This window comes from Myotis daubentonii, chromosome 14, assembly GCF_963259705.1.
Source record: "Myotis daubentonii chromosome 14, mMyoDau2.1, whole genome shotgun sequence".
NCBI classification, from domain to species: Eukaryota; Metazoa; Chordata; class Mammalia; order Chiroptera; family Vespertilionidae; genus Myotis; species Myotis daubentonii.
The window spans coordinates 1,379,809-1,406,634 of record NC_081853.1 but is presented as its reverse complement, the minus strand read 5'-3'; the positions used below and the strand labels follow the sequence as shown (position 1 = coordinate 1,406,634).

The 26,826-nt window shown below is 43.1% G+C and overlaps 1 protein-coding gene and 1 pseudogene across 1 annotated transcript in view; both read right to left on the bottom strand.

The window, feature by feature from the left end:
* Positions 1 to 15,386, bottom strand: part of SHQ1 (SHQ1, H/ACA ribonucleoprotein assembly factor) — an 86,370-nt gene extending 70,984 nt beyond the window's left edge. Inside the window, 3 exon segments of the mRNA XM_059663396.1 lie at positions 1,138 to 1,260; positions 3,553 to 3,617; positions 15,168 to 15,386. Of these exon segments, the coding sequence (XP_059519379.1) occupies positions 1,138 to 1,260; positions 3,553 to 3,617; positions 15,168 to 15,310 (331 nt within the window). The 5' untranslated portion in view covers positions 15,311 to 15,386.
* A 4,037-nt stretch (positions 15,387 to 19,423) lies between these two features.
* LOC132215338 (transcription cofactor HES-6-like) lies at positions 19,424 to 24,156 on the bottom strand (annotated as a pseudogene).
* Positions 24,157 to 26,826: the final 2,670 nt, after the last annotated feature.

Below are 26,826 nucleotides of genomic sequence, written 5' to 3'. Positions count from 1 at the left end.
TCCGCCCCCCACCCAGGCCTGATGCCTCGGCCAAAGGAGTTGACCCTCATCACCCTCCGATCACCAATCACCGGATCGGCCCCTTGACCAGGCCTGAGGCCTCCGGCAGAGATGTCAGGCCTGGGCAGGGGACCCCCAGCTCCCCGCGGTTGCAGGCTCCGCCCCTGCCCCGGCCTAACGCCTCTGGCCTAGGCGTCCGTCCCGGGCAGCGGGGACCCTCAGCTGCAGCGGCCCCGCGATCGTGGGCTCCGCTTTAGGCCCAGGTAAGGGACCCCTAGCTCCTGGGACTGCCAGCTTCGACGGTGCCCAGCTCCCATCGCTGGCTCCACCCCTACTTCCTGCTATCACTGTCCAGGGTGGCAAAGGCACCTGATTCTCCGATCATGGATGGGGTCAGGGCAAAGGCGGCCCCAGGGCCGCCTTTGCCCTGCCCCCCAGCTCTTAGCTCCCCCCTGGGTTTCCGATCCCTGTCAGTGGCAGGGGGCTTCTTCCTGCTTTCCCTTTCGCCTCCCTGCATTGTGCCTACATATGCAAATTAACCGCCATCTTGTTGGCCGTTAACTGCCAATCTTAGTTGGCAGTTAACTGCCAATCTTAGTTGGCAGTTAATTTGCATATAGCCCTGATTAGCCAATGAAAAGGGTAGCGTCGTACGCCAATCACCATTTTTCTCCTTTATTAGTGTATATACAGTTCAAAAACAGGCAAAACTGAGGACAGTGGGTACCTTGGAGAGGAGGAGGAAGAAATAACTGGGAGGAGACCAAGGTAGGACTCCATGGTACTAGAAATGTTCCATTTCTAGTCTTAGGTGGTATTAACTTCATGGAACTCACTGAACTGAACACTTTTAATTTTAGCTCAAGTGACCAATATTTTGCCAAAGACAGAGATGCTATTTCAATTTATTAAAAAATATGACTGACCTACTGGTTCAATGGAGTTCTTTACATCTTTAAATTATATGTTGCCAAATGAGCTATTTTCACATAACCTCCTTATTTTGTCACCTAAAGTATTTTCGCCAATCTCCTATTTGCTATATCCCTTTTCCCCTGAAAACATACAACATTCCAAATATTCTGCTTTTCTTTCTTCCTTTTTTTTTTTTTTTGGTTCCAATTGCAATAAACATACCTATTTCCTCCACAAGTGGTTTTGCAGTCCTAGATTTTCTTGGTGCCAGAAGCGTAGTTAACATGTTCAGCCCCTCAAAATGCTGACCAGGAGTTTCTTTGGGCAACTGAATGGTAAAAATTCCTTAAACATAAATTTGTTTTATGGTTAACAAGATTAAAATATTCAAAGACTTCACAAATATATCTATGTAATATATGTGTTTACATATAATTCTATTTTATAGAGCTCCAAAATTATGGCCTTACATAAATTTAGTGACTGAAAATCAATGAGGAAAGTTCCAACAGGGTTTTTCAGAACCACTAATTCAACTGTCACCACTACAAGAAATTAATTTGTTAAAGCTGCAGAATGCTTTAGTCTTATTGCAATATCACCTTAACTATTGATAATATTAAAAGTCCAAGTCAAAAAGTCCAAAACTCAATAGCCTGAGAAGGTAATAGCAGCTACTTATAAAATTTATTTCTGGACTAGGGAAGCAAAAAATCAGGATACATTATCCTATAGAGCAGTGGTTCTCAACTTTCCTAATGCCGTGACCCTTTAATACGGTTCCTCATGTTATGGTGACCCCCAATTTCATTGTTACAAATTGAACATAATTAAAGCATAGTGATTAATCACAAAACAATATGTAATTATATATGTGTTTTCCGATGGTCTTAGGCGACCCCTGTGAAAGGGTCGTTCGACCCCCAAAGGGGTCGCAACCCACAGGTTGAGAACCGCTGCTATAGAGACTAGCAGCAATTTCAAAATTACACAAAAAGCAGTTAAGCTTAATAAAATCCTTTACTATCTCAAGAGCTACATTCCTAAAGTCAGTCTAAGGCAGATATAAATTATACCTATGTACTTCTTTTCTTTCCTTGACTGGGTTTATCAAACTTCATTTATCTAGGCTCAGCTATGAACTCATTACATTATTTACTACTCTTAGATTTTAAAACATTTTACTCTTTCAGTGTACTAAACCTCATCCAAATATATTAAATACAACTTAACCCAAAATATTTCCACATATAGCAACATTCCTAAAGTTCTGTGTCCTTTAAAAATGTAGTACAACTTATATGCAATTAAAAGCAGATTTAAACCTAGGAAGGCAGTTTCATTATACTTCGTTGTCACATTAATTACATTAAACTATTGGATAGAACTTTCTCACTTAACACTGTCATCCCATCTTTCCTCCCTCTCCATAGTTCATGAAGGCCAATAGATAAATACTCACTGGGTAAATTACATAAGAGCACACAGTGTATTCTTATTCCTATCCAGTAACAAACTACAGGGGCTTATATAAAGAGAAAAGACAGTTTTATGGCTAGCTGAAGTGAACGACTTATCATTCACAAGAAGAAAATTCTGTCAGCCTTTAAATGCCACCTATGAACAGCTTCTTTCTCATCTACATATAATTAAATTTTAAGTTTGAAATTGTACAAGAAAGATTTGATTCACAGCTAAAATCATCTATGTTGTCTATTGTCTCACACAAGCAGAGTGTTAAGTTTATAGTGAAGAATACTGTGAAATACTTTCAAAGACTAAAAAAATTTTCATTTTTAAGAAATCCATAAATAATAGCACTGGACACTGAAAAACTTTAGTGATAGGGACAGACTGCACTTGCGATACACCTAAAAGGTTCTCACAGTATCTATACTAATAAAAGAGTAATATGCTAATTAGACTGGGAGACCTTTCAACGTCTTTCTAGACAAAGCCATAATGGCAGGGTTGAGTCAGAGGCGGTTAAAGGTGATCAGGCCGATGGGGGAGGGCAGTTGGGGGCGAGCAGGGAGGCAGGGGGGCACAGTTGGGGGCGAGCAGGCCGGCAGGGGGGCACAGTTGGGGGCGAGCAGGCTGGCGGGGGGGCAGTTAGGGGCGATCACACCGGCAGGGGGGGCAGTTGAAGGCGATCAGGCCAGCTGGGTGCTGGCAGTTAGGGGGGATCAGGCCAGAAAGGGGGGAAGCTGGGGGTGATCAGGCCAGCAGTCAGAGTGGTTAGGGGTGATCAGGCAGACAGGCAAGTGGTTAGGAGCCAGCGGTCCCGGATTGCAAGAGGGATGTCCAACTGCCGGTTTAGGCCCGATCCCCGAGGGGTCCCAGATTGGAGAGGGTGAAGGCCAGGCTGAGGGCAACCCCCCCGCAGCACGAATTTCATGCACCAGGCCACTAGTCTATAATAATAAAAGCATAATATGCAAATCGACTGAATGGCCAAACAGAGGAACCACCATGCAGACGACCTTTCAGATGACCTTCCCGATGAAGCCAGGGCTGTGAGGGCCTACTCTGGCACAAATTTCATGCATCAGGCCTCTAGTCTTGAAGATTTTTACATAGTTACTTTAACATGAAGAATCCAAAAAACAAAACTAACAAAATTTCCAAAGTAAATACCTTTATCTGCATCATAGGATCCTTTTTCACTTCCATTTTCTACAATTCTCCCAGGAAGAATTAATCTGCAAATTTAATATAACATCTCATGAAGTCCTTAAATTACAAAGTATAAATGACCAGTATACATCAAAAACTACCAACCATTTAAAAAGGAAATCCCTCAACATTTCTTTAACATTTTACAAAGTAAATAACGGACTTCTTTCCTAGCTAAGATAAAAAAAAAATTAGAGATGACTCCTCTCTGTCTGAATACCCACTACTCATCAATAAAATAGATATTTACGCCGAAACCGGTTTGGCTCAGTGGATAGAGCGTCGGCCTGCGGACTAAAGGGTCCCAGGTTCGATTCCAGTCAAGGGCATGTACCTGGGTTGTGGGCACATCCCCAGTGGGGGATGTGCAGGAGGCGGCTGATCGATGTTTCTCTCTCATCGATGTTTCTGACTATCTCTCTCCCTTCCTCTCTGTGAAAAATCAATAAAATATATTTTAAAAAAATAAAATAAAATAAAATACTTAGAGAGGAAAGCCACAATAAATATAGTTATAACCATTGTTACAGTACTTCTACCTCCCTAATGAATGAGTTATTTATATACCTGGTGCCTCACACAGCATGGGTCCAATAAAAGTAGACTAATTGGCTACCAAAAAAGAGGGGTAAGAGGAAACAATAAAGAAACAACAAAACCAATTATTTGTATTGAGCAAATTACTACTTAAAAAAAACAACACACAAAAATGTTTTTCTCAAATCTTATAATTAATATATGGGGATTTTTCTCTTCTTTCATACTAAAGGAAATGAACTGATTCCTGTTTCCAGTTTTACTCTGGTTCAGTCAGTCTTCCGTTGAGGCTCTAAAATAATTTTTCTGAAGTACAAGTCTGGACTACAGGGAATTCAAACATGATGGCCAGCAGGACAGCAGGGAAGGAGAGAGTGTGACAGAGTAAAGGAGTAAGGGGGTGTGTGTGGACATGTGTGGTATGTGTGTGGGTGAGAGAGGGACAGATAGCTATCTCAGGAATCCCGGAGACTGGCAGATCGGGCTCTCCTAGACGGGCTACCGACACACACACTCCCAGGCCAGCACAGCTTTGGCACCAAACCCACGCCATCTTGTAGAGGGGAGCAACAGAGGCCAAGAGTGCAGCCATGTCAACATCCACAGCGACCTCAGATACGACCCCTGGACCTGTGCAGGGAGCCACTTGCAGACGTAACCTGTGTGGAACCACCACTGCCAAGTGCCCAGGCAGTGAGCAGCCAAGGTACCATACCAGGGGTGGGCAAACTTTTTGACTCGAGGGCCACAATGGGTTCTTAAACTGGACTGGAGGGCCGGAACGAAAACATGGATGGAGTATTTGTGCGAACTAATATAAATTCAAAGTAAACATCATTACATAAAAGGGTACGGTCTTTTTTTTTTTTAGTTTTATTCATTTCAAATGGGCTGGATCCGGCCTGCGGGCCGTAGTTTGCCCACAGCTGTACCATACCATGGGTCCCAGACGTTTGCAGTGAGTGCATAGCAGAGAGACCTCCTGAGGGGCGCCTCCTCGCCAGAGCCCAAACCCATGTTTCAGGTCCCCACGCTGTAAGTGCAAGCCAGGGGTACCCCACAACCTGCTCCGTCCCTGGTCCCAGTATAGAGCTGTCTCCCTGGCACACATCCTACCCCCGGCCCAGGTCAGAGCTGCTGGTGCAAACTGGTGTGCCCAGCCACAGGTCACAGGACCACACTGCAACTGTGCTGACAAAGAGACCTAGGGCACCATCCTGCCTTGGTGCTGGGGCCACAGAGTGAATTGCATGCCAGAGGGCTCTGGGCCCTCTCACAGAGTCCCACACCAGAGGAACTGTGCATTCGCGCCCGCCAACCTCGAGAATCTGAAGAGGACAACTGAGGTACAAGACTGTGGGAGAAGGAGATACAACTCAGAGCAGAGACAATAAAGGTGTGAAACTCAAGACAGACCCAGCCCCCAGGCTAGCTAGTCCCACTAGGGGAAGCATGTCAAACTTGTGGCTCATGGGCCACATGCGGCCCACAATGAATATTTTTGTGGCCCAGCCAATATAACGGTATGTAAGAAACATTTTAATAAAAATTCCATATCTTAATTCTTACAATGTCCTGTTATACCTAATAATTAATAATGAAGTACAACATTTGCTAATGACTAATTACTATAATCATGTTGCATTCATTTCCCTTACATGCAGGCACACCATTTCTCTCCACTAATATTAGCAGTGAATATTTTAGCAGCTGACCGCCATGTAATTAGTCTTGGACTGACTTGTTTGGTGTACGCAACAGGAAATATTTTGCTTTCGGAGAACAAGAAAAATAGGTTTATTTACATTACGCTTATTAATTTGTGCAGTTATTTGGTGTCTGCTAAGTTAATGTTCAAGAAAAAAATATTAATTTTTATTAAAATGTTCTATTATTTCATGTTAACGATGACTCATTTATTTCAGCTCTTTGTATTCAGCATGTCTCTATCAAAATAAACCTATGTTTCTATGAAAATTGAAGCTTTTGTGTTTTTTGCGGCCCAAACAAACTTAAACCTTATTTGGTCCATGTTAGCCTTTGAGTTTGACGTGCTTGTGCTAGGGATTTCAACCCCTCAGACCCTAAACAGGGAGCCCAAGACCAAAAAGAGACAGCAAAAATGGGGAGACAAAGAAAAAAACCCCAAAAGACAGGATAGTAAGAATCGTCAGAAAAGGAATTAAATGAAATGGAGGTAAACAATATGTCAGAGAAAGAATTTAGCGTAATGATCATAAAGTTTCTAAACTGGCTGGATGAGAAAATCAACAACATATGGAAGAATCAAGTCAAAATGAAGATATCTATACTAAGATAAGAGTAATATGCAAATTGATCAGGATGCCCTCATGCAACGACCGAACAACAGGCTGCGTGGGGCGACCAGGCCAGCAGGAGGGAAAGGGAGGGGCGACCAAGCTGGCAGGATGGGGCAATTAGGGGTGACCAGGCCAGCGGGGGAGGGGCAGTTAGGGGTGATCAGGCTGCAGGGGGGCAGTTAGAGGCGACCAGGCCGGAAGGCGGGGCAGTTACAGGCGATCAGGCTGACAGGCAGAGGTAGTTAGGGGTGATCAGGTTAGCGGAGGGGGCAGTTAAGGGCAATCAGGCAGGCAGGCAGAGACCGTTAGGGGCGATCAGGCAGACAGGCAGGTGAGTGGTTAGGAGCCAGCAGTCCCGGATTGTGAGAGGGATGTCCGACTGCCAGTTTAGGCCTGATGCTGGGGATTGAGCCTAAACTGGCAGTCAGACATCCCCCCAGGGGTCCCAGATTGGAGAGGGTGCAGGCTGGGCTGAGGGGACCCCCTACCTCGTGCACGAATTTCATGCACTGGGCCTCTAGTAGCTACAATAAAGAACACAATGGAAGGTTTCAACAGTAGACTAGAAGAAGCTGTGGACCAAATCAGCAAGTTAGAAGACAAGGTAAGAAATAACACGCAATCTGAACACCAACTGGAAAAAGAAATTCTAAAGCAAGAGGATAGCTTAAGGGAGCTTTGGGACAACATGAAAAGAAGCAACATTCATATAATAGGGTTTCCAGAAGGACAAGAAGAGGAGCAAGGATTATAAAAACTATTTGAAGAAATAATGACAGAAAACTTCCCTGATTTGGGGAAGAAAAGTCACACAAGCACAAGAGTCCCAAACAAGATGAACCCAAAAAAGACCCAAAACACTATGCATCGTAATTACAATGGCAACCATTAGTGACAAAGAGAGAATCTTAAGGGGTGCAAGGAAAAGACAGAAAGTTACCTACAAGGGATCTTCTATTAGATTATCAAATGATTTCACAACAGAAACACATCAGGACAGAAAGGAACACACACACACACACACACACACACACACACACAAGGAAACATGATCCATATATATGCTGTCTACAAGAAACCCACCTCAGAAGAAGGGAGTCATGCAGATTGAAAGTGAAGGGATAGAAAATAATTTTCAGGCAACGGAAATGAAAAAAAATAAAACTAGTGTGGCAATATCTAACTAAATAGACATCGAAGTGAAGGCCATAACAAGAGATAAGGAAGGCCACATCATAATACTAAAAAGATCAATACAACAAGAAGATACAAGTCTGGTAAACATATATGCACCCAATACAGGAGCACCCAAATACATAAAAAACCTTCTGGAAGATATCAAGGGTGAGATCAACAGCAATACAATCATAGTAGGGGACTTTAATACCCCATTGACATCACTGGATAAATCTTCTAGACAAAAAAATCAACAAAGAAACAGCAATCCTAAACAATTCACTAGATCAGATGGAACTAATTAACATTTTCAGAACAATTCACTCCAAAACTACAGAATATACATTCTTCTCAAGTGCACAGAGGACAGTTTCAAAGATATACTACATTTTGGAACATAGGCAGAGTTTCTTCAAATTCAAGAAGACTAAAATCATATCAAGCATCTTCTCAGAACACAATGGCATAAAATTAGAAATCAACTACAGTAAAAATAATATTTTTAAAAATGAAACACTTTGAGGCTAAAAAGCATGCTATTAAACAATGATGGGGTTACCAAAGAGATCAAATAAATAAAAAGCATCCTGGAAACAAATGACAATGAAAACATGACAATCCAAAATCTATGAGATACAGTGAAAGCAGTCTTGAGAGAGAAGTTCATAGCGCTACAGGCCTATTTCAAAAAACAGGGGAAAATGGTAATAAATTACCTAACTCTACAACTTAAATAATTAGAAAGAGAGCCAAACGAACAGCCTAGAGTGAGCAGAAGGAAGGAAATAATAAAGATCAAACCAGAAATAAATGACACAAAGACCAAAAAAACAATACAAAAGAATCAATGAAACCAAGAGCTTGTTCTTTCAAAGGATAAACAAGATTGATGAACATCTAGCCAGGCTCACCAAGAAGCAAAGAGAAAGGATCCAAATAAACAAAATCAGAAATGAAGGAGGTGACTAGCGACCCTACAGAAATACAAAGGATTGTAAAAAAAGATACTATGAACAACTCTATTCCAACAAACTGGACAACCTAGATGAAATGGACATATTCCTAGAAAAATACAATCTTCCAAAACTACCAATGAAATTGAAGCACTAATCAAAACACTTCCAGCAAACAAAAGCCCTGGTCCAGACAGCTTCACAGAGGAATTTTACCAAACATTCAAAGAAGAACTAACACCGATCCTCCTCAGGTTATTCCAAAAATTTCAAAAAGAAGGAATATTTATTTTCAAGCTCGTTCTATGAAGCCAGAATTATTCTAATCCCAAAACAAGATAAAGACACTACAAAGAAAGAGAATTACAGACTAATGTTCCTGATGAACATAGATGCTAAAACCCTCAACAAAATTCTAGCAAATCAGATCCAGCATTACATTAGAAAGATCATACACCAGGACCAAGTGGGATTTATTCCAGGGATGAAAGGCTGGTACAATATCTGCAAATCAATAAATGTGATACAACACATACACAAACAGAGAGACAAAAATCACATAATCATATCAATTGATGCAGGAAAAGCATTTGACAAAATCCATCACCCTTTCTTGATAAAAACTCTCAGCAGCCCTAACCAGTTTGGCTCAGGGGATAGAGCGTTGGCCTGCTGTCCAAAAGGTCCCAGGTTCCATTCCAGTCAAGAGCACATATCTTGTTTGCAGGCTCCTCCCTGGCATGGGTCCTGGTCAGGGCTTGTGCAGGAGGCAACCAACCGATTTATTTTTCTCACATCAATGTTTCTCTCTGTCTTTCCCTCCCTCTTCAATTCTAAAAAGATCAATGGAAAAATATCCTCAGGTTAGGATTAAGAACAAACAAAACAAACAAAAAACTCAGCAAAGTGGGAACAAGGGGGATCTTACCTCAACATAATAAAAGCCTTATATGACAAACCTACTCAATGGGAAAAAACTAAAACCATTTCCCTTAAGAACAGGAACGAGACAGGGATGCCTTCTTTCGCCACTTCTGTTTGACATAGTACTGGAAGTGCTAGCCATAGTGATCAGACAAGAAGAAATAAAAGGCATCCGAACTAGTTCGGAAAAGAAGTAAAACTGTCATATTTGCTGATGACATGATATTGCACATAGAAAACCCTAAAGACTCCATCAAAAAACTGATTTAATAAGCGAATCTGAAAATGTAGCAGGATACAAAATTAACACCCAAGAAATCGATGGCATTTTTATACACCAATGATGCCTTGTCAGAAAGAAAAACTAAAAAACAAACAAACAAAAAATCCCATTTACCACCACAACAAAAAATTTAAGCTACCTAGGAATAATTTTAATTAAGGAGGTAAAAGACCTGTACTCGGAATACTACAAGATGTTGAAAGAAGAGATAGAGGAAGATATAAACAAGTGGAAGAATATACCATGGTCATGGATTGGTAGAATCAACATCATCAAAATGTCCATACTACACAAAGCAATCTATAGATTCAATTCAATCCCCATTAAGATACTAACGGCATATTTCACAGACCTAGAACAAACTCTCCAAAAATATATATGGAATTAAAAAGATCCCAAATAGCCACAGCAATCTGGAGAAAAAAGAACAAAGTTGGAGGGTGTGCCAAGCCACCTCAGCCAAGGGTTCCGCAAGCCTGAGTGAGGGTGGTGAAGGATGGAGAAATGACAAAGAGAATAAGCTGGGTCTAGGATCTTCCTGTGCCTGGCTGAGGCCACAGAGAGAGATCCAGAGGCAAGCTGAGCCTTTATTTTATAGCAGGGGGAAACAAGGTAGTGGTCACCATAGTTATAATGCTCTTGTGAGTTTCACTTGTTTTGGCAGCACTTGCTGCATCTCCCAAAGCCCGTTAGCTACCCAAATAAGATCTAGGGAGCATCATAAGGTCAAGCCTAATTATGCTAAGGGGGCTATGCCCTCTAAGCTGGGACTTGTTTGTGGCTTTGCCAAGAGGTCAGTCCCTTAACCCTATAGCCACACCCTACAGGAGGGATCACAATACCAAACAACAAGTTATACTACAAAGCCACTGTTCTCAAAACAGCATGGTACTGGCACAAGAACAGACATATAGACCAATGGAACAGAACAATGAACCCAGAAATCAACCCAAACCAGTATGTTCAATTGATATTTGACAAAGGAGACAAAAGCATACAATGGAGTCAAGACAGCCTCTTCAATAAACAGTGTTGGGAAAACTGGACAGATACTTGCAAAAAAATGCAACTTGACCACGAACTTACACCATACACAAAAATAAATTCAAAATGGATAAAAGACTTAAACATAAAACAAGAAACCATAAAAATCTTAGAAGAACACATAGGCAGTAAATATCAGATATAGCTCATAGCAAAATGTTTACTGACACATTCCCTAGGACAGGGTCGGGCAACCCTTGGAACACGTGCCAAACATGGCACGCCAGTAACTTTTGCTGGCACGCGAAACCCTATCTTATAATCTTCCATTTACAATTTTTTTCTTAATATCGACTTTTTTATTTTTCAGATAAATTCAGTGTAGGTGCATCTTAGATAAATAAATAATTTTACATAGCAAGTTATCTTAAAGACCATAGACATGGATGGACGAGAGAGGGGAGGAGCAATTTCTATGCCTCTGCCTTAACTCTCCCTGCCTTCCTAGATCCGACCAGTGTTTTGGTTTCATCCACATACGCTTGTGAATCTTTGTTCTCAGTGATGAATTCTGTTAAGTCTTGTAATAGGAGTAGCCTGACGGATGAAAGTAGTATCTCATGCATATCTCTGAAGGTCACGAAATATAAACCTGATGTAAAAATCTCTGTCATCAGTGATGCAGCAGCAAAGTCCCACTGATAATGTCAAACGGAGTCATGAAGTTTTCTGTCCGACTATCAGTGTACATGTATATGTTAAAAAATAAATGTATTTTTCATCATCATATACTGTGTTTTTGTCGCTCGAATGAATTTTACTATTTCTTCAAGGTTCTTCACATACGTACACCTTAAGAGCTATCAAGTAGGCGTAACATGTTCTCAAAAAATTAGGGATGGTACGCAGAAGAATTTTGAGCCAGAGATTTTGCTTCTTTTGGCACGCACTCACAAGTAGGTTGCCCACCCCTGTCCTAGGACAATGAAAACTGAGGAGAAAATAAACAAATGGGACTACCTCAAAGTAAAAAGCTTCTGCACAGCAAAAGAAACCATCAACAAAACAGCAAAAAAACCCACTGCATGGGAGAACATATTTACCAATGTGACATCTGATAAGGGTTTAATCTCCAAAATTTATAGGGAACTCATATACAACTTAACAAAAGGAAGATAAACAATCCAATCAAAAAATGGGCAAAGGACCTAAATAGACACTTTTCGAAAGTGGACATTCAGAAGGTCAAGAGACATATGGAAACATGCTCAAAGTCACTAATCATCCAAGCGATGAAAATGAGGTACCATTTGGTACCAAATGAGGTACTAAACAACAATGAGGTGCCATCTCTTGTCAGAATGGCTATCATCAACAAATCAACAAACAAGTGCTAGCGAGGATGTGAAGAAAAAGGAACCCTCCTTCACTGCTGGTGGGAATGCAGACTGGTGCAGCCATTGTGAAAAATAGTATGTTGTTTCCTCAAAAAATTAAAAATAGATCTCCCATTTGACCCAGTAATCCCACTCCTAGGAATATATCCCAAAAAATCAGAAACACCAATCAGAATAAAACATATGTATCCCTATGTTCATAGCAGCACAATTACAATAGCTACGATTTGGAAACAGCCTAAGTGCCCATCAGTGAATTAAAGAACTGTGGTATACCTACACAATGGAATACTATGCTGCTATAAAAACGAAAAAACTTTTACCATTTGCAACAGCATGGAGGAACCTGGAGAGCATTATAATAAGCAAAATAAGCCAGTCGGAGAAAGGTAAGTATCTCAGGATCTCACTCATTTGTGGACTATAATGAACAACATAAACTGATGAACAAAAACAGATCCAGAGACACAGAATCATGGAACAGACTGTCAAACCTCAGAGGGAAAGGGGGGTGGGGTGGGGATGAGATCAACCAAAGAACTTGTGTGCATATAAGCATAACCAATGGACAGAGACAATGGGGGGTGAGGGGTGAAGGACCAGGCCGGGAGAGGACAATGGAGGGAAAAGGGGACATATGTAATACTTTCAACAATAAAGAATTAAAAATAATAATAATAAAATAAAATAGATTTGATTGTCACTTTTTTATTTGAAAAAGTCTCCATGACTGCCCCAACACTGACTAGATTAAACTCATCATGAAGTATATCAAGCCAACACCGTTCCATTCCAAAATTAAAATCTGAGCCTCCTTTCCTCTCATACCCACCTCTCCCTTTCTTCCTTTTCTAACAATAAAAATAATAGTAATAATAATAAAACTTGGTAGACCCCAAAGGGCCCAGGGCTTCCCAACTTCATTACATTGATCCCGATGTTTCCTGGAGCTACAATGCATTTTCCAAGCCAATAGCCCTCCAAAACCCAATAAAAGAGTCAGTTTATAAATTAGTTATAATTGTTACAAATACTAACTTTACTATCAGAATCTGAACTGCATCCCAGCTCTGCCATTTACCAACTCTCTAACTTGATTCATACAAGTTAACTAACTTCAAGGCTCATATTCCTTATCTGTAAAAAACGTAAAATAACAGAATCTATCCCAGGGTTACTAAAAGAAACAAATGGTAATGCAAAGAGCATTTAAAAGATGTTAACTTTTACCCTAGACTCCCTAGAAGTATAAGTTCTTACTACATAATAGTGAAATCCTATTTGTTCACAGATCTGCCTCCCCTGCTGGACTCTCAATTCCGGAAGGAGAGGGGTGAGGTTTTAGTCGCCTTTGATAGACTGCAGCCAATTGTATTTTCAAAGATGGCCCATTTCACATCCCTCCTCCCAGCAGTGGGGTCTATAGTATGTGCTCTCCCTTTTAAAGTGAGTGGCTTCTGGAACTGTTTTAACGATCACAATAAAGCAGAAGTGACACTGACTTCTGGGATTAAGTGATAAAAGATTAGAATACTTTCAAAAACTTCAGCTACCCTGTTAGCGCTCCAACTCCCTGAAGGAATCACAACTGGGCCCTGCAAAGACCCCGCAGGCTCCTGCGGCTCCTCACCCGCCCACCACGCCAGGTGCTCAGGCTGTTCCAGACCCAGCCACCTGGCACCGCGACTGACCTGGCCAGAGCAGCGCGCCAACCTCCTGACACAGAAGCCAGGACAGGGAGTTAAATGGCTGTGTTTTAGACCACTGAGTTTCTTGGTTATGCAGCAACAGATAACAGAACAAACCCTTAGTAAACAATACCGACTGATGATTGAACACATGGATACATACCAGGCATGATAATAAGGACTATGTATGCATTATCTCAATCCTCATATCAACTCTTTAAGATCACTAACATTAGTCCCATTTTACAAATTCGGAAACTGAGATGAATAACTTGCCCAAAGTCACAGGACTCAGACCTGCCCACCTGCCAGCCTCTGCCCCCAGGGATGCATCCCTGCGGAAGAGGAAGTGCTCTCTAAGCTGTTCCGCACTTCACCTCTTCTTGTCTTCATCAAAACTCCCCACGTAAGCAGAGAGATCTTTACTTTGAAATTTTTACTTGATTGCCTTTATTTTACAGCCCCATCTCATTTAAGAGCTTTTCTCTGAGCCTCGCCCCTCGTTGTACCAGGGGTAAATAGTAGAACCTATTTTGCAGGACTTTCCTAAAATCAAAGGAGGTCACTCACAGAAAGCACCGACTGGGGCGAAACTTCAGTCAGTGCTGACACCTCACCATCTCCTGTCCTGCCTGCGTCCAACATCCGCTCACAGAAACAGGGCGCCCTTCCCTCCGCCAGGTCTTCCCTACAGAGCACTTCCTACGACTTGCAGCTGAGTTTACTTACTTTTCTGTCCCCGCTACAACCACATCCCCAGCCTGAAAACCACGCCTGGTAGACACCATGGAATGACAAATCCATCACAGAAATGGGTGCGTGAATGGGGAGGGGAGGACATCCCGGGAGGTGGGTTCGGCCCCGGGGAGGCGCGGGCCGGCCGGGGAGGAGGCGCGAGGTGGGGGTCGGGCTGGAGCTGCCGGCTCCGCGGCGGGGGGAGGGGCGACAGAGAGGCGGCGGGGGCGAGGCTCCCGGTGGGAAGGGCCGTCGGGGACGCTCGGGTAGGAGGTCCGCAGGCAGGACGCGTTGAGAGAGGGACACGGCCCGCCGGTCCGGCGAGGACCCACGCAGCGCGGGGTGCAGGAGCGGAAGCCGGCAGGGCGCGGTCTGGTCACGCAGCCACCTTCACGGGCGAGGAAGCCCGTTAACGTGGCGCTGAGTGCGACGGAGGCGGGCGGGCGAGGGGAAGCGGGCTCCCGCGCGTCCAGCGCCCAGCAGGCCCGGGTCCGGGAGCCGAGCAGCGGCGGGCACCGCGGGCTCCACCCCCACCCCGGGGAGCGGCGAGACCCGCCAGGGACGCGTGGCCCACTCGCCTGAGGAAGTACGGCTTGGCGTAGAACTTGAAGTCGACGCCCTGGAAGTAGACGTCGAACTCGGAGACCCGAGCGTGGGGCACGCGGATGGCGACGGTCAGGAAGTCGGGGTCCTGGCTGAGGTCGAACGCCGGCGTGAGCATCGCTACCGCCCCACTCAGACCCTGAGAAATCTTCGCTCGCCCGCACCCCTCCGTTACCCCAGCGCTTCCGGATCACGGCGGAAGTGCTCCTACGTGGGAGAGGAAGTCCCGCCCCACCGCTATCTCCATGGAGACGAGACGCTATTGGTGAAGAGAAGAGAGCTGGGAGCAGGACTTTGTGCATGCGTTCAGTGCATAACTTGGAAAAACCAGGGCATGTGTCTACCTCAGAGGCACCCAACCCTTCGCGGTGCTAATGTTATGCCCAGATTTCAAGCCCCCCAAAGATCCACCAGGGAGCACCAAATCCGATGCAAAAGCATAGAATCTTTTATTCAAGCCCGGGACTTGGTCCCCCCACCCTGCCTCCATTACTGGATGCAAAAGAGAGCCCCGAGTCCCAAGGGAACAAAGAATTTATAGGGCTTGGGGTTGGGAGGTGGGGGCACACCCTGACCACTGATTTGGCCGATTCCGGTTGGTTGAGTGAGGGCCAGGGGCTAGTGACGCAAGGGCAGGGTGCAGCTAGGGTCTGGTTACACAAAGACAGGGCAGTGGCTAGCATACTCTTGGCCTTGGGCTAGTTTCCCCAGCTTTCCCATTGGCCAAGATAAGAGCAGGCTGAGTAACTGATACATTCTGCAGCTTTTTCTTGGAAGAGGGGTTAAGGACACAGCTATCAGTACTGTTCTGTCCTTTCATACCCCCCTTGTCTTGGAACTTCCGGCTCAATCATGAGACAGACTGAACTATCAACTGAATTACTTTTATACATTCTTGACAAATTGGACTAGTCTGTTAATAATGCAAGGGCCGAAAGTCAACAGCATCAGGAGGGTTACAAGGGGTCCGCTGAGGTCCGCTGTCTTCTTGAGGGTGATCTGCAGCGGGTGTATCTGGTTAGAGGTCACCTTCCACTCAGGCTCCCTGCTGTCCTGGGCACAGAAGGAGCTGGGCTTGTGACGTGGCAGAGACAAACTATTACAAATGGTCCGGTGGAAGGGAAAGAAAACATTTCAGTTTTAATAACCTTCATTGAAATAGAGTTTTTCTTCTTAAAAATTCCTCTGTGGCTATCAAAAAGCCAAATCAAGATTAATTTATCTACTGTATTCAATTTGGCCTGATGTTTGCATAAACACAACAAGAATGGTAACTGACTACCTTTGCTGGAATTTCATGATTGAATCTTAATGTGCCCCGTAGGGCCAGGAAGCCAAGCCATCCAGCTGCCATCAGGCCTGCCTGCAGTATCTGCTGCATTAGGTGAATCCCTCACCTGTAGCAACTCCTCCTGAGCCCACGCTCTAGGCTTTAAGGCCCATCTCAGTAGCCCTTCTACTCATTGTGGCCAAGAGTGAGTGGGGGTTCCGCAGGGATGTAGAGGCATCCTTATTGCTCCCCTTCTACTCTTACCAACCGCTAGTGATGGTAGGGCATGGGCCTGACGCTCCAGCGCCAGCCATCTTCAGGGCTCCCAAGCAGGATACCAGGCTTTTCCTGCGGCGCTTTTATTGGCTTCAAGTCTTCAGAGCTCAGACAGGTTTCTTTAAAACATGATACTCCAGTCAAAGTTTCTGGTCAATAAAACCACTATTGAAAACTGGTCATATTGATTTCATGCAAAGAAATGTATTGCCATTACTTATTAAGCATTGCCAGATTTCAGAGGAATTATATAAGGGAAAAACATACTGATCTGCTCTAAGATCTTCTGATTTTTCTTGCCAGTCCCTTTTCATAGTTATAACAAAACAGTAATTGTTGGATTTCTTTTATCAGTCCCCCCCTAAGTACTTTGGCATAACTATTTACCCTCTGTTTAGGGAGGCAGAATGTAAATTATTTACTCTCTCTGGCTTACTGGCCTGTACTATTTGATTAATTTTTTAAACATTTTTCTTTCTTTTTATTACATACATAATCTTTTTAAATTTTATACTTTCAAATTAGCTTTTAAACTTTCTTTCTATGTCCTTTAAAAATGCATAACTATGCCTTAGACCTTCTATTTCAAACAGGCCTTTTCTAGTTTTCTTTTACAGTTGAGGTATGTACCACCCCTGACATGGGCATGGTCACGCAGGCCTGCAAGATAGTATACAGGCTGCCAACTGTTAACTGTCTCTTAATAGAGACCAAAACCTGATGGGTATTTTTCTTTACCTAGTTGGGCACCTGCCCTCTTGGCAGCTAGATACCCTTTACTTTTGGGGTTCACCCCATACAGCCCCCTTCCAGGACAGTTAACATATGGCCATAACAATGGCCTTCAGTATGGGAAACTGAACACTTGCCAGTTACTCCCAAAGACTATCAAGGACTGTAGACCAACACAGGTCTACAGCAACTGCTGACAGCTACATTCAAACCTGCAAGAGAATCAAAGGTTAATATAACATATTAATACAATAAAATATAATATTGGCATCATGGCCGCTTCAGGCAGCCAAATCCTCCACTACTAAACATGAGATATGGCAGGGCTATACAAACATTTCTGGGAGGTGACTAAAGTCCACTCTTTGACCTTTCTATATGAGGTAAAATTGTCCTTGTCCTTCTGAAGCCATGTCTATGAAGATCTGAGTCTATTATACAATTTTCTGCAGGTATAGTCCTTTTCAAGTGAACTTCTTTACCCACACCGAGTCCCCAGGCTGGAAAGGATGTACAGAGTCCGAGGTGGCACTGGCAGGGCATCTCGAACAAGCTTATGGGTGGCTTATAATTTCTGTAAGAGATCACGTCCAAGTAAGGGGTACAGGCATTCTGGCATGACTAGAAATGAATGAGTTACCGTGTTCTTTCTGAGGTCCACAGTCCTCTTTGATGTACAAGGAAAAAGGCAGTTTGTCCAGTGGCTCTTAGAACTGGTGTCTTCTTAGATGTTACTGGTCCCATTGGCTCTGTCAAGACTGAATAGGCTGCTCCAGAATACACCAGGAAACTAACTGGGGGTTTTATTTATCTTACAAATATTTATACCTAAGTAGATATATAAATATCAAATAAACATCCACTTTTACATCTTTTCAGTGAACAAGTACTTTTACAGTCTTGGGAATTTTGGCAGATAACAGGAACATTGCCCAAATTCCCTGATGGGGGCCTGACAAGAACAGATGTGGGGGCCTTTGGCTGGGGGGTATAAAGTCTCCATTCTTCCTCTCTTGGCACTGCTAAGGACAGGATTATTGGAGAGGTCTTTTCACCTAGGCAAGGCTATGCTGAGCCATCTGGGGCAAAAGTGGTTTAAAGTTCACAGTCTGGCCCCCGATCCTCATTTTGACCATCAGCTCATGGGGGCCCAGTTGGAAAAAAAGCCCAGTCTGTCCTAGTCAGAGTCAGCTGTTGCCAGTCTGAGGAAGTCTGCCTCAGGCGGCTCAGGCCGATAGTGCCTGGGTGGTTTGGATGGCCTTGCCAGCTTCTTCTTCTGGCCTGCTACTAAACTTTACTCTATCCCTTCTTACACATGCAGAACTGGACCCAAGGCAGTGAGGGTTGAGCAATTTTAAAATTCCTTAACATACATTTTATCATTCATGTTGTAGGGAGGGACCGGGTTGGCTCCTCCTGAATAAAAGAACTAATCAAAATAAGGCTTATTTTTTATACTTTCATTTGTCCCTGGGTGTGGACAACAAATGACACTAATCAGATTGACATAAACGATTTAACCTTTGTTTAGGGAGGCAAATGCAAAGCATTTACTCCCAAGTGTCATTGGTTTAGGGAAGATAGGATTTCTGCTCAGTTTCCCTATTTTATTTGTCCCAGCTTACTGGTCTATCATGCATTCAATTTTCTTAAAATGTATTCTGGCACAGGAGAAAGTTGTTTTGCTGTACACAGGTAGCTTAACCCCTATATAACTGGGCTTGGACCTCTGCCCAGCAAACTGCAGTCTATAAGTTCATTATGCAGCCTCTGGTTTTTCTAACCCAATGAGGTTTCTGCCAGTCTCTAAGTCAGACTCCTCCTCTCTTGGAGAATTTCAAAGTCCTGATGGCTCCCAGGTCCAGGGAGAGTGCCCTTTTGTTAACCCTTAGGGCCCTGCTTTCTTGCCTTTCTACCAGTTTCCTTCGTGGCAGAGCAGCAACCAGACCCCTTTCAAGGGAGCGCTCTAGAAGGGGATATCAGCCCCTCCTGTGAGCCAGCTGCTCCACCTAGGGTCTCACAGGGTCTCGGCCAGAGCGTCCCCCAGCAAATCCCGGAAGCCGCTGCACTTTTGCAGTGGTATGGACTCAAGCAGGGGGCTCACTGGATGTAGCCAGCAGTGAAGCGCTCGCTGGCTTCTGCCTGCAGCTGCTCGCGCCCACAAGCCCTGCCCCGCAGCACGCCTGCAGCACGCGCTGCACCGTCAGCTCCAGCACCTCAGCGTTCTCCAGCTTAGCCTGCACCTGCACTGGCGGGGGCGTCAGGTGGGGGTGGGAGGTGAGGCCAGGCTATGCCCTGACCCTCATCGGCTCGCTCAGCATCCCCTGGGCACCGGCCCGCCAGCCTCACCTCCGTGCCCGCCAGCAGCTGCCGCAGCTCCTGTAGGCTCTCGTTGATCCCTGTGCCGCTTCTTCTCCACCAGGGGCTTCCGTGCCTTGCGGGCAGCTCAGGCATTCAGCCCCCCCTTCTTTGACCTGGCTCTCAGGGGCTGAGTCTGCCTAACAAAACAGTTCTAAATCACCAGGGCGGCTGCAGACTCTAGTTTTGTTCCTGTTCCAGAAAATTTTTTTTCTGTTTAAAAAACTTTGCAACAGCGTTACTTTCTATGTTTTCATCCACATACACTTGTGAATCTTTGTTCTCGGTGATGAATTTTGTTAAGTCTCCTAATAGGAGTAGCCTGACGGATGAAAGTAGTAGCTCGTGCATATCTCTGAAGGTCACGAAATATAAACCTGATGTAAAATCTCTGTCATCAGTGATGCAGCAGGAAAGTCCCACTGATAATATCAAACGGAGTCATAAAGTTTTCTGTCGGACTATCAGTGTACATGTATACATTAAAAATAAATGTATTTTTCACCATCATATACTGTGTTTTTGTCACTTGAATGAATTTTATTATTTCTTCAAGGTTCTTCACATACGTACACCTTAAGAGCTATCAAGTAGGCGTAACATGTTCTCAAAAAGTTAGGGTTGGCACGCAGAAGAATTTTGAGTCAGAGATTTTGCTTGTTTTGGCATGCACTCACAAAAAGGTTGCCCACCCCTGCTCTAGTCTTATAATAATCATGTATTTTACAATTATCAGAACCCAGAATGTCTGACTCTTAAACCCAGTTAGTGCCTGCATTGACAAATTACAGTCCCTCTATACTTTCCCCTGTCTTGAATTTTCTCCTTAGACTTGTTTGAAGTCCTCTTCCCTGTCTCATTTTTCCTTCTCTTCCCTTTAGTCTATGCTCCTCATACTCTCCCAGAACCTCTCCAATTAATCTCTTTGCCTACATATATTTCCTCTCATTTTATATCATGTTATTCCAATAATAGCTACAATAATGCAGGACACGGCATTTATTTCCTGGTTTTAAGTATAAGTGAAGGAGGGGGGAATGTCCTGTCCTCAGACAGTGGACCAGATAACCTCAAAAGCTTTGTCAACCTCCAATTTTTCATGAGTACTGGAAATTAACTAGGATTCAGAAAAAATGCATTAACTGGAACAAATAAAATAAAAAACACTCTGCTTAAATCTGGGAGTTTTGATAAAGACAAAATAAGAGGTCTTGTGTAGCACAGAGATTAACTGAATACTTATATGTGCCAGCACTGTACACAATCATTTATACTGATCTTATTTCCCCCTCCTGACAGATCTATAAAGTAGGCATTATATGTCCCCTGGTTTGCAAAGGATTACACAGCTAGTGAGTGGTGAAAGGGAAATTGAAACCCAGTGATTCTGATTTCTAGGTCCAGGCTCTAAAATTCTACAGAACTGACTCCCTCTAATATCACCACCTACCCAACTTCTTTCACATTATGAGCCCAAGCTTCTCTGCTTTGGGCCATACTGAGCTTTACAAATAATAGGCACTCAACATTGTAATTGAATTGTTACAAACTTGGAATTAGGAAAGCCCTCAAAAGGTTCCTTGAGATAGGCCTTTGGCTAGATCGTTCCAAATTAGCTTCTCTAGAAAGAATCTTTATAATTACCAAGGGCCCTTGTTCCTGTAGGTCATAAGCATTAATATTTTTAAATTATTAATGCAAGAACATTAACTGATACTGAAGCTATGCTATCCACGTGGAAACTCTAAATTAAAAGCACTTTACAAAAAGCTATGAACTTTCTAGATATTTTATTGTGGGATTGGCAACACACACACACACACACACACACACACACAAACAGGATTGCAACACAGATAAACAGACTGTATAGTTCATTGCTGCTGTTATTTATAAGAAATATATTATTAAGTATTGCATCTGCTGTATCACAAAATACTGATAGCTCCAACTATATGTAAAGAGGGTTTTGTTGGTGGTGTTTTATTGCAAGTTATAGTTCACTTTAGTTTTGCATTTACAATTAGTGGTCAATTACACAAGTTATAAGTTCTGTGAAAAAAAAATGTCAACAGTGTCACTTTAAAATGGAATCAGAGCTATCATCCTAGGGGAATTGCCTTGCATGTCTTATGCCTCAACTTTCTGCAATATTAAAACAGGGCAAAATAACCTTTGAACCGGGTCTAAATCAAGATTGTGTCCCAAAGGACTGTTTACAAGGATAACAAGAAAGCACATATTATGGCCACCAACTGGTGACTACCAAACTAAAAATTAAAAACATTCTTGCCCTGGTCAGATTTCTCAATGGTTAGAACATCGGCCCATGGACCGAAGGGTCATGGGTTTGATTCCCAGCCCAGTTGGGGCCAAGCAGGAGGCAACCAATTAATGTGTCTCTCTCACATGGATGTTTCTCTCTCCCCCCTCCCCTCCTCCCTCTACCTTCCACTATCTCTAAAAAATCAGTGGAAAAAATATCCTCAGGTGAGGATTCAAAAAAACACACATTTTTTAGAATCAGTGTCACTGTGTTTTCTGCGCCAATAGCAGCGCTTTCCCTCTACTGATGTAATTGTCCCCCTTCCCTTTCTCATAGATACACCTTGCCTTGATTCTGTCTCCCCGTTGGAGCACTATTTGGGTTTCTGCCTGAATTGTGCTTCCCAAATAGCTATTTTTAAAATCTCAAATAAATGGTTATTTCCTTTCAGTCTGGGCTTTGATTTTTAGGTTAACGTGTCTGATTGTAGGAGTGGGATCTGAAATGGCTTCACCTTCATGGACTAGCATCCCCTGGAACCAGGTGTGGTACCAACAGAGCCTCTTGTGTGCTCCTGGCTTCCATGGGCCACTTTCTCCTTCACTAAAGAAGCCCTCTGAGGTTTGGAAGTCCCTCCTTTTCGGTGGAGACCAGGAGGGTTTTTCCCTCAGGTTGTGGGTGACTGTCCTGGGGTGACTGTCCTGGTGCGGGTGTGCAGTGTGCAGGAGCTGCCACCTCACAGGGAGGAGGGGCATTTCAGAGCTCTGACTCTTGTAAGAAGCGCCATGGGGATAAGTAGCTCACAGGGTTTCCCTGATGAAGGAGTACTCATTTGGTTGCAAGCTCTTTTTTTGTTTGTTTGTTTTTGTTTTTGGTTAACTTTTTTTTTCCTTAAATGAGGAGAATTCTTTCATATGGAAAGAGTTAGTACAATCACATATTTGAAAGAAGAAACAATAGGGGAAAGTGAAGGGTCTTTTGTTTCTCTTCCTTGCCTTTGCCTGCTATGCAGTTTGTCATAGAAAAAGATTTCATAAGGTCAGGGATCCAATCCTCTTGGGAACAATGAAATACATTCTTTAATTGATAAGCAGAAGTTTCTAAAAGATAAAGATAATTTCTGTAAAAGAATTCAAAAAAGAAACTGGCCATCTGAGTAGGTACTTTAACATTTCTTAATGTTTGTCCTGCCTGAAACCTGACAAGATATTTCAAAAAATTTAATAACTCTGATCAGGAATTTGGCACAACTGTAAGCTGATTTTTCAGTCAAATAGGAGTTTAAAGCCTCCTCAGTAACTTTCCAAGGCCTTTCTAACAGATGATCAGAAATGTAAACACAGCCCATAACTGCCTAAGACTGAACAAAACAAAGGGAAAGAATCTTCAAGTTTTAGACATCTGAACAAGTTAACTTATTCCAATTGTTATGAATGAATGGGGTTTTGCCTTATTGTACCCATCTCAAGGCTGAAATATTTAAGCAACAAAACTATCAGGGTGTGTGTGTGTGTGTGTTTGTGTGTGTGTGTACCTCTAGAGGAAATTCTTAGAATTGGTTCATAAAGAGCACAGTTGAATTGTGTGAGAAATGTGCTCACCTGTCCAAACTCAAATAATGGACTCAGAGACATGAAGTGCAGCAAAAGTGAAACTTTTAATGTCTTACAAGATCAGGTGTCTGGTATGCAGGCACACCTGGGGCAGTTACAATAAGCAATTTATCCCTAGTGCGTGAGCCCCTCCCCGGTTCCTCATTGGCTGAGCACTATGGGGTGTACACTCTTACCGGATGTCACCTAAGTTTCCTATTGGGCTATTTAAAAAGTGGCTGTGGGCTTTGGTCTGTCTCCACCTCCCTTTGTCTCTGTGGCCGGAGGCCTCCTGGGGTGTGTGCCTTCTGACAGTATAGTCTTTACCGACTTCCTCACTTCATCCCAATCCATCCAACGACTTCCTCACTTCATCCCGATCCATCCTCCCCGGTTGGGCTCTTTCTAACATCCTGCTTGCCCAGAGGCTTTCCAGGTGCGTGAGCCTTGTCCCGTCCACAGGCCGTCATGCAGGATTTCCCCTCCGGGTTAAATGCCTTGCCTTGAAGATGGACCACCTCTGGCTTTATTTCTAACAAATCCCCTCCTCTTTTCTTTTTACTTTTATTGGTCTTATTTTCACACTTGTATTTTTCATTTTTCAAATTGCTCTCTGTTGACTTTCCTCATCGTAGTAGAGTGAGTCCAATTTAGTTTCTAATAATAGCAAATTATTTTGCTGATACGTCATGGGCATCTGCTTGTTAATAGCTGCCTCAATTAGTCTCTCTGCTAATCCTCTTACACAGGGGATAATACAGCACCTTACTGCTGTAGGACTCCTGCTGCAATGATGAGAGATGTAAGAATCAAGGCTATTAAGACTTTCCATTTTCCAAAGCATCCTTCCAACCATCCTGTGAAGGGTTCATCGATGCTGGTATTTTCTGTCAGTTCATTAGCCAAAGTCGTCAGTCCCCAGAGGCCTTTGTGATTGTGCCATGGGGAGCTGTGTTATTGTGAATGAAGGTACAACATTTTCCTCCCAACATAACATGACACCTCCTTTCTCTGCCAGTATCATGTCTCGTGCTGTCTTGTTTTCCCAAGCCATCCGGCTAGTGGCATCCAACTGAATAGCTACACCTGAAGAGCATCCCATGTGTAATTGTAAACCTCTGCTGATTATAATAGACGTAGTTAATCCAGTCCACATTTTTACTGATAGTGGACCACTAGAAATGTGTAGACTCAAATCCAGCGGCTATCTGGTTCCAGGCCTTAAATTCATTAGGGACCAGTCCCATCGGGACTCCTATTGAATCAATATAAATATTGGAGTCAAAAGATCCTGTCCCTGCTCTTCATTCCCTGTGACAATTCTGTCTGGAGTCTCAGTGGAATGCCAGGGTGTGTGGAATGGCCAATTGAACTAGGGCACAGGTCCCAGTCCAGTTGGATGGTAATGAGTTATGGAGGTTCCTTTCCCCACAATACCACCAGACATCAGCCTGGAGTATGCAGAGAGCCGAGTAATTGCCAATGTTTGACCCATTCGTGATGTTTAAGACATTGGTGCAAGTGGTCAGCTCTCCCAAGGGGTCTAGTGAATTCTGCCCCTGCCTAGAGAGGCGAGAGGAATAGTCCACATTCTCTATAGAGAAAGAGGGGATTGCCCCCAGGGTCTGATCTTCACAAAGTGGGAAAGAGCAAGGACACACTCGTACAGGTCTCATTTCCCCATGCATCCTTGTCTTGATACAAGGCCAGCCTGCAATACATCCTGCCGGATCAGTACCCCATCCAAGAAGAAATGGAACTACCTGCACTTGTGGCCATCCAGCAGTGCATGCAAAGTAATCACTCTTGTTAAGAGCCTGCGCCATACATTTGATGGGCGTAAGCCATCAGTTGAACATCCCCCGAGGACTCCTGGACTGTGAGAGGGCACAGGTCAGGCTGAGGGACCCCCCTCCAATGCATGAATTTTGTGCACCAGGCCTCTATTTGGTTTATAAAAAAGCCATAGATTTCTGGGTGTTGATTTTGTAACCAGCTACATTACCAAATTTATTCATTAAGTCTAGTAGTTTCTGATGGAGTCATTGGGGTTTTCTGTGTACAATATCATGTCATCTGCAAATAATGACAGTTTTATTCCTTATTATCCAATTTGGATGCCTTTTATTTCTTCTGATCACTATGGCTAGCACTTCCAGTACTATGTCGAACAGGAGTGGTGAAAGTGGGCACCCCTGTTTTGTTCCCGTTCTTAGGGGAAATGGTTTTATTTTTTTCCCATTGAGTATGATATTGGTTGTAGGTTTGTCATATATGGCCTTTTTCCTGTTGAGATATACTCCCTCGATTCCCACTTTGCTGAGAGTTTTTATCAAAATGGGTGTTTGATTTTGTCTTGTGCTTTTTCTGCATCTATTGATATGATCATGTGATTTTTGTCTTTCAATCTGTTTATCTGATGTATCAGGTTTATTGATTTGGGAATATCGTACCAGTCTTGCATCCCTCGAATAAATCCCATTTGATCATGGTGTATTATCTTTTTAATATATTGCTGGATCCGATTTGCTAATATTGTGTTGAGGATTTTTAGCATCTATGTTCATCAGGGATATTGGCTTGTAATTCTCTTTCTTTGTAGTGTCTTTATCTGGTTTTGGAATTAGGATAATACTGGCCTCATAAAAAGACTTTGGAAGTGTTCCTTCCTCTTGGATTTTCTGAAATAGTTTGAAGAGTATAGGTGTTAGTTCTTTGAATGTTTGGTTTAAAACTCCCCTGAGAAGCCATCTGGACCTAGGGTTTTTGATTGCTGCTTCTATTTCATCAGTTATTATTTGCCTATTCAGGTTTTTTTATTCTTCCTGATTCAGTTTTGGGAGATTGTATTTTTCTAGGAATTTGTATATCTCATCCACATTGTCCAGCTTGTTGGCATATAGGTGTTCATAGTATTTTCTTATAATCCTTTGTATTTCTATGGTGTTAGTGGTTACTTTTCTACTTTTGTTTCTGATTTTGTTTATTTGGGTCCTCTTGCTTTGTTTCTTGATGAGTCTGACTAATGGGTTACCAATTTTGTTTATCCTTTCAAAGAACCAGCTCTTGATTTCATTGATTTATTGTATTGTTTTTAGTCTCTATATTATTTATTTCTGCTCTACTCTTTATTATTCCCT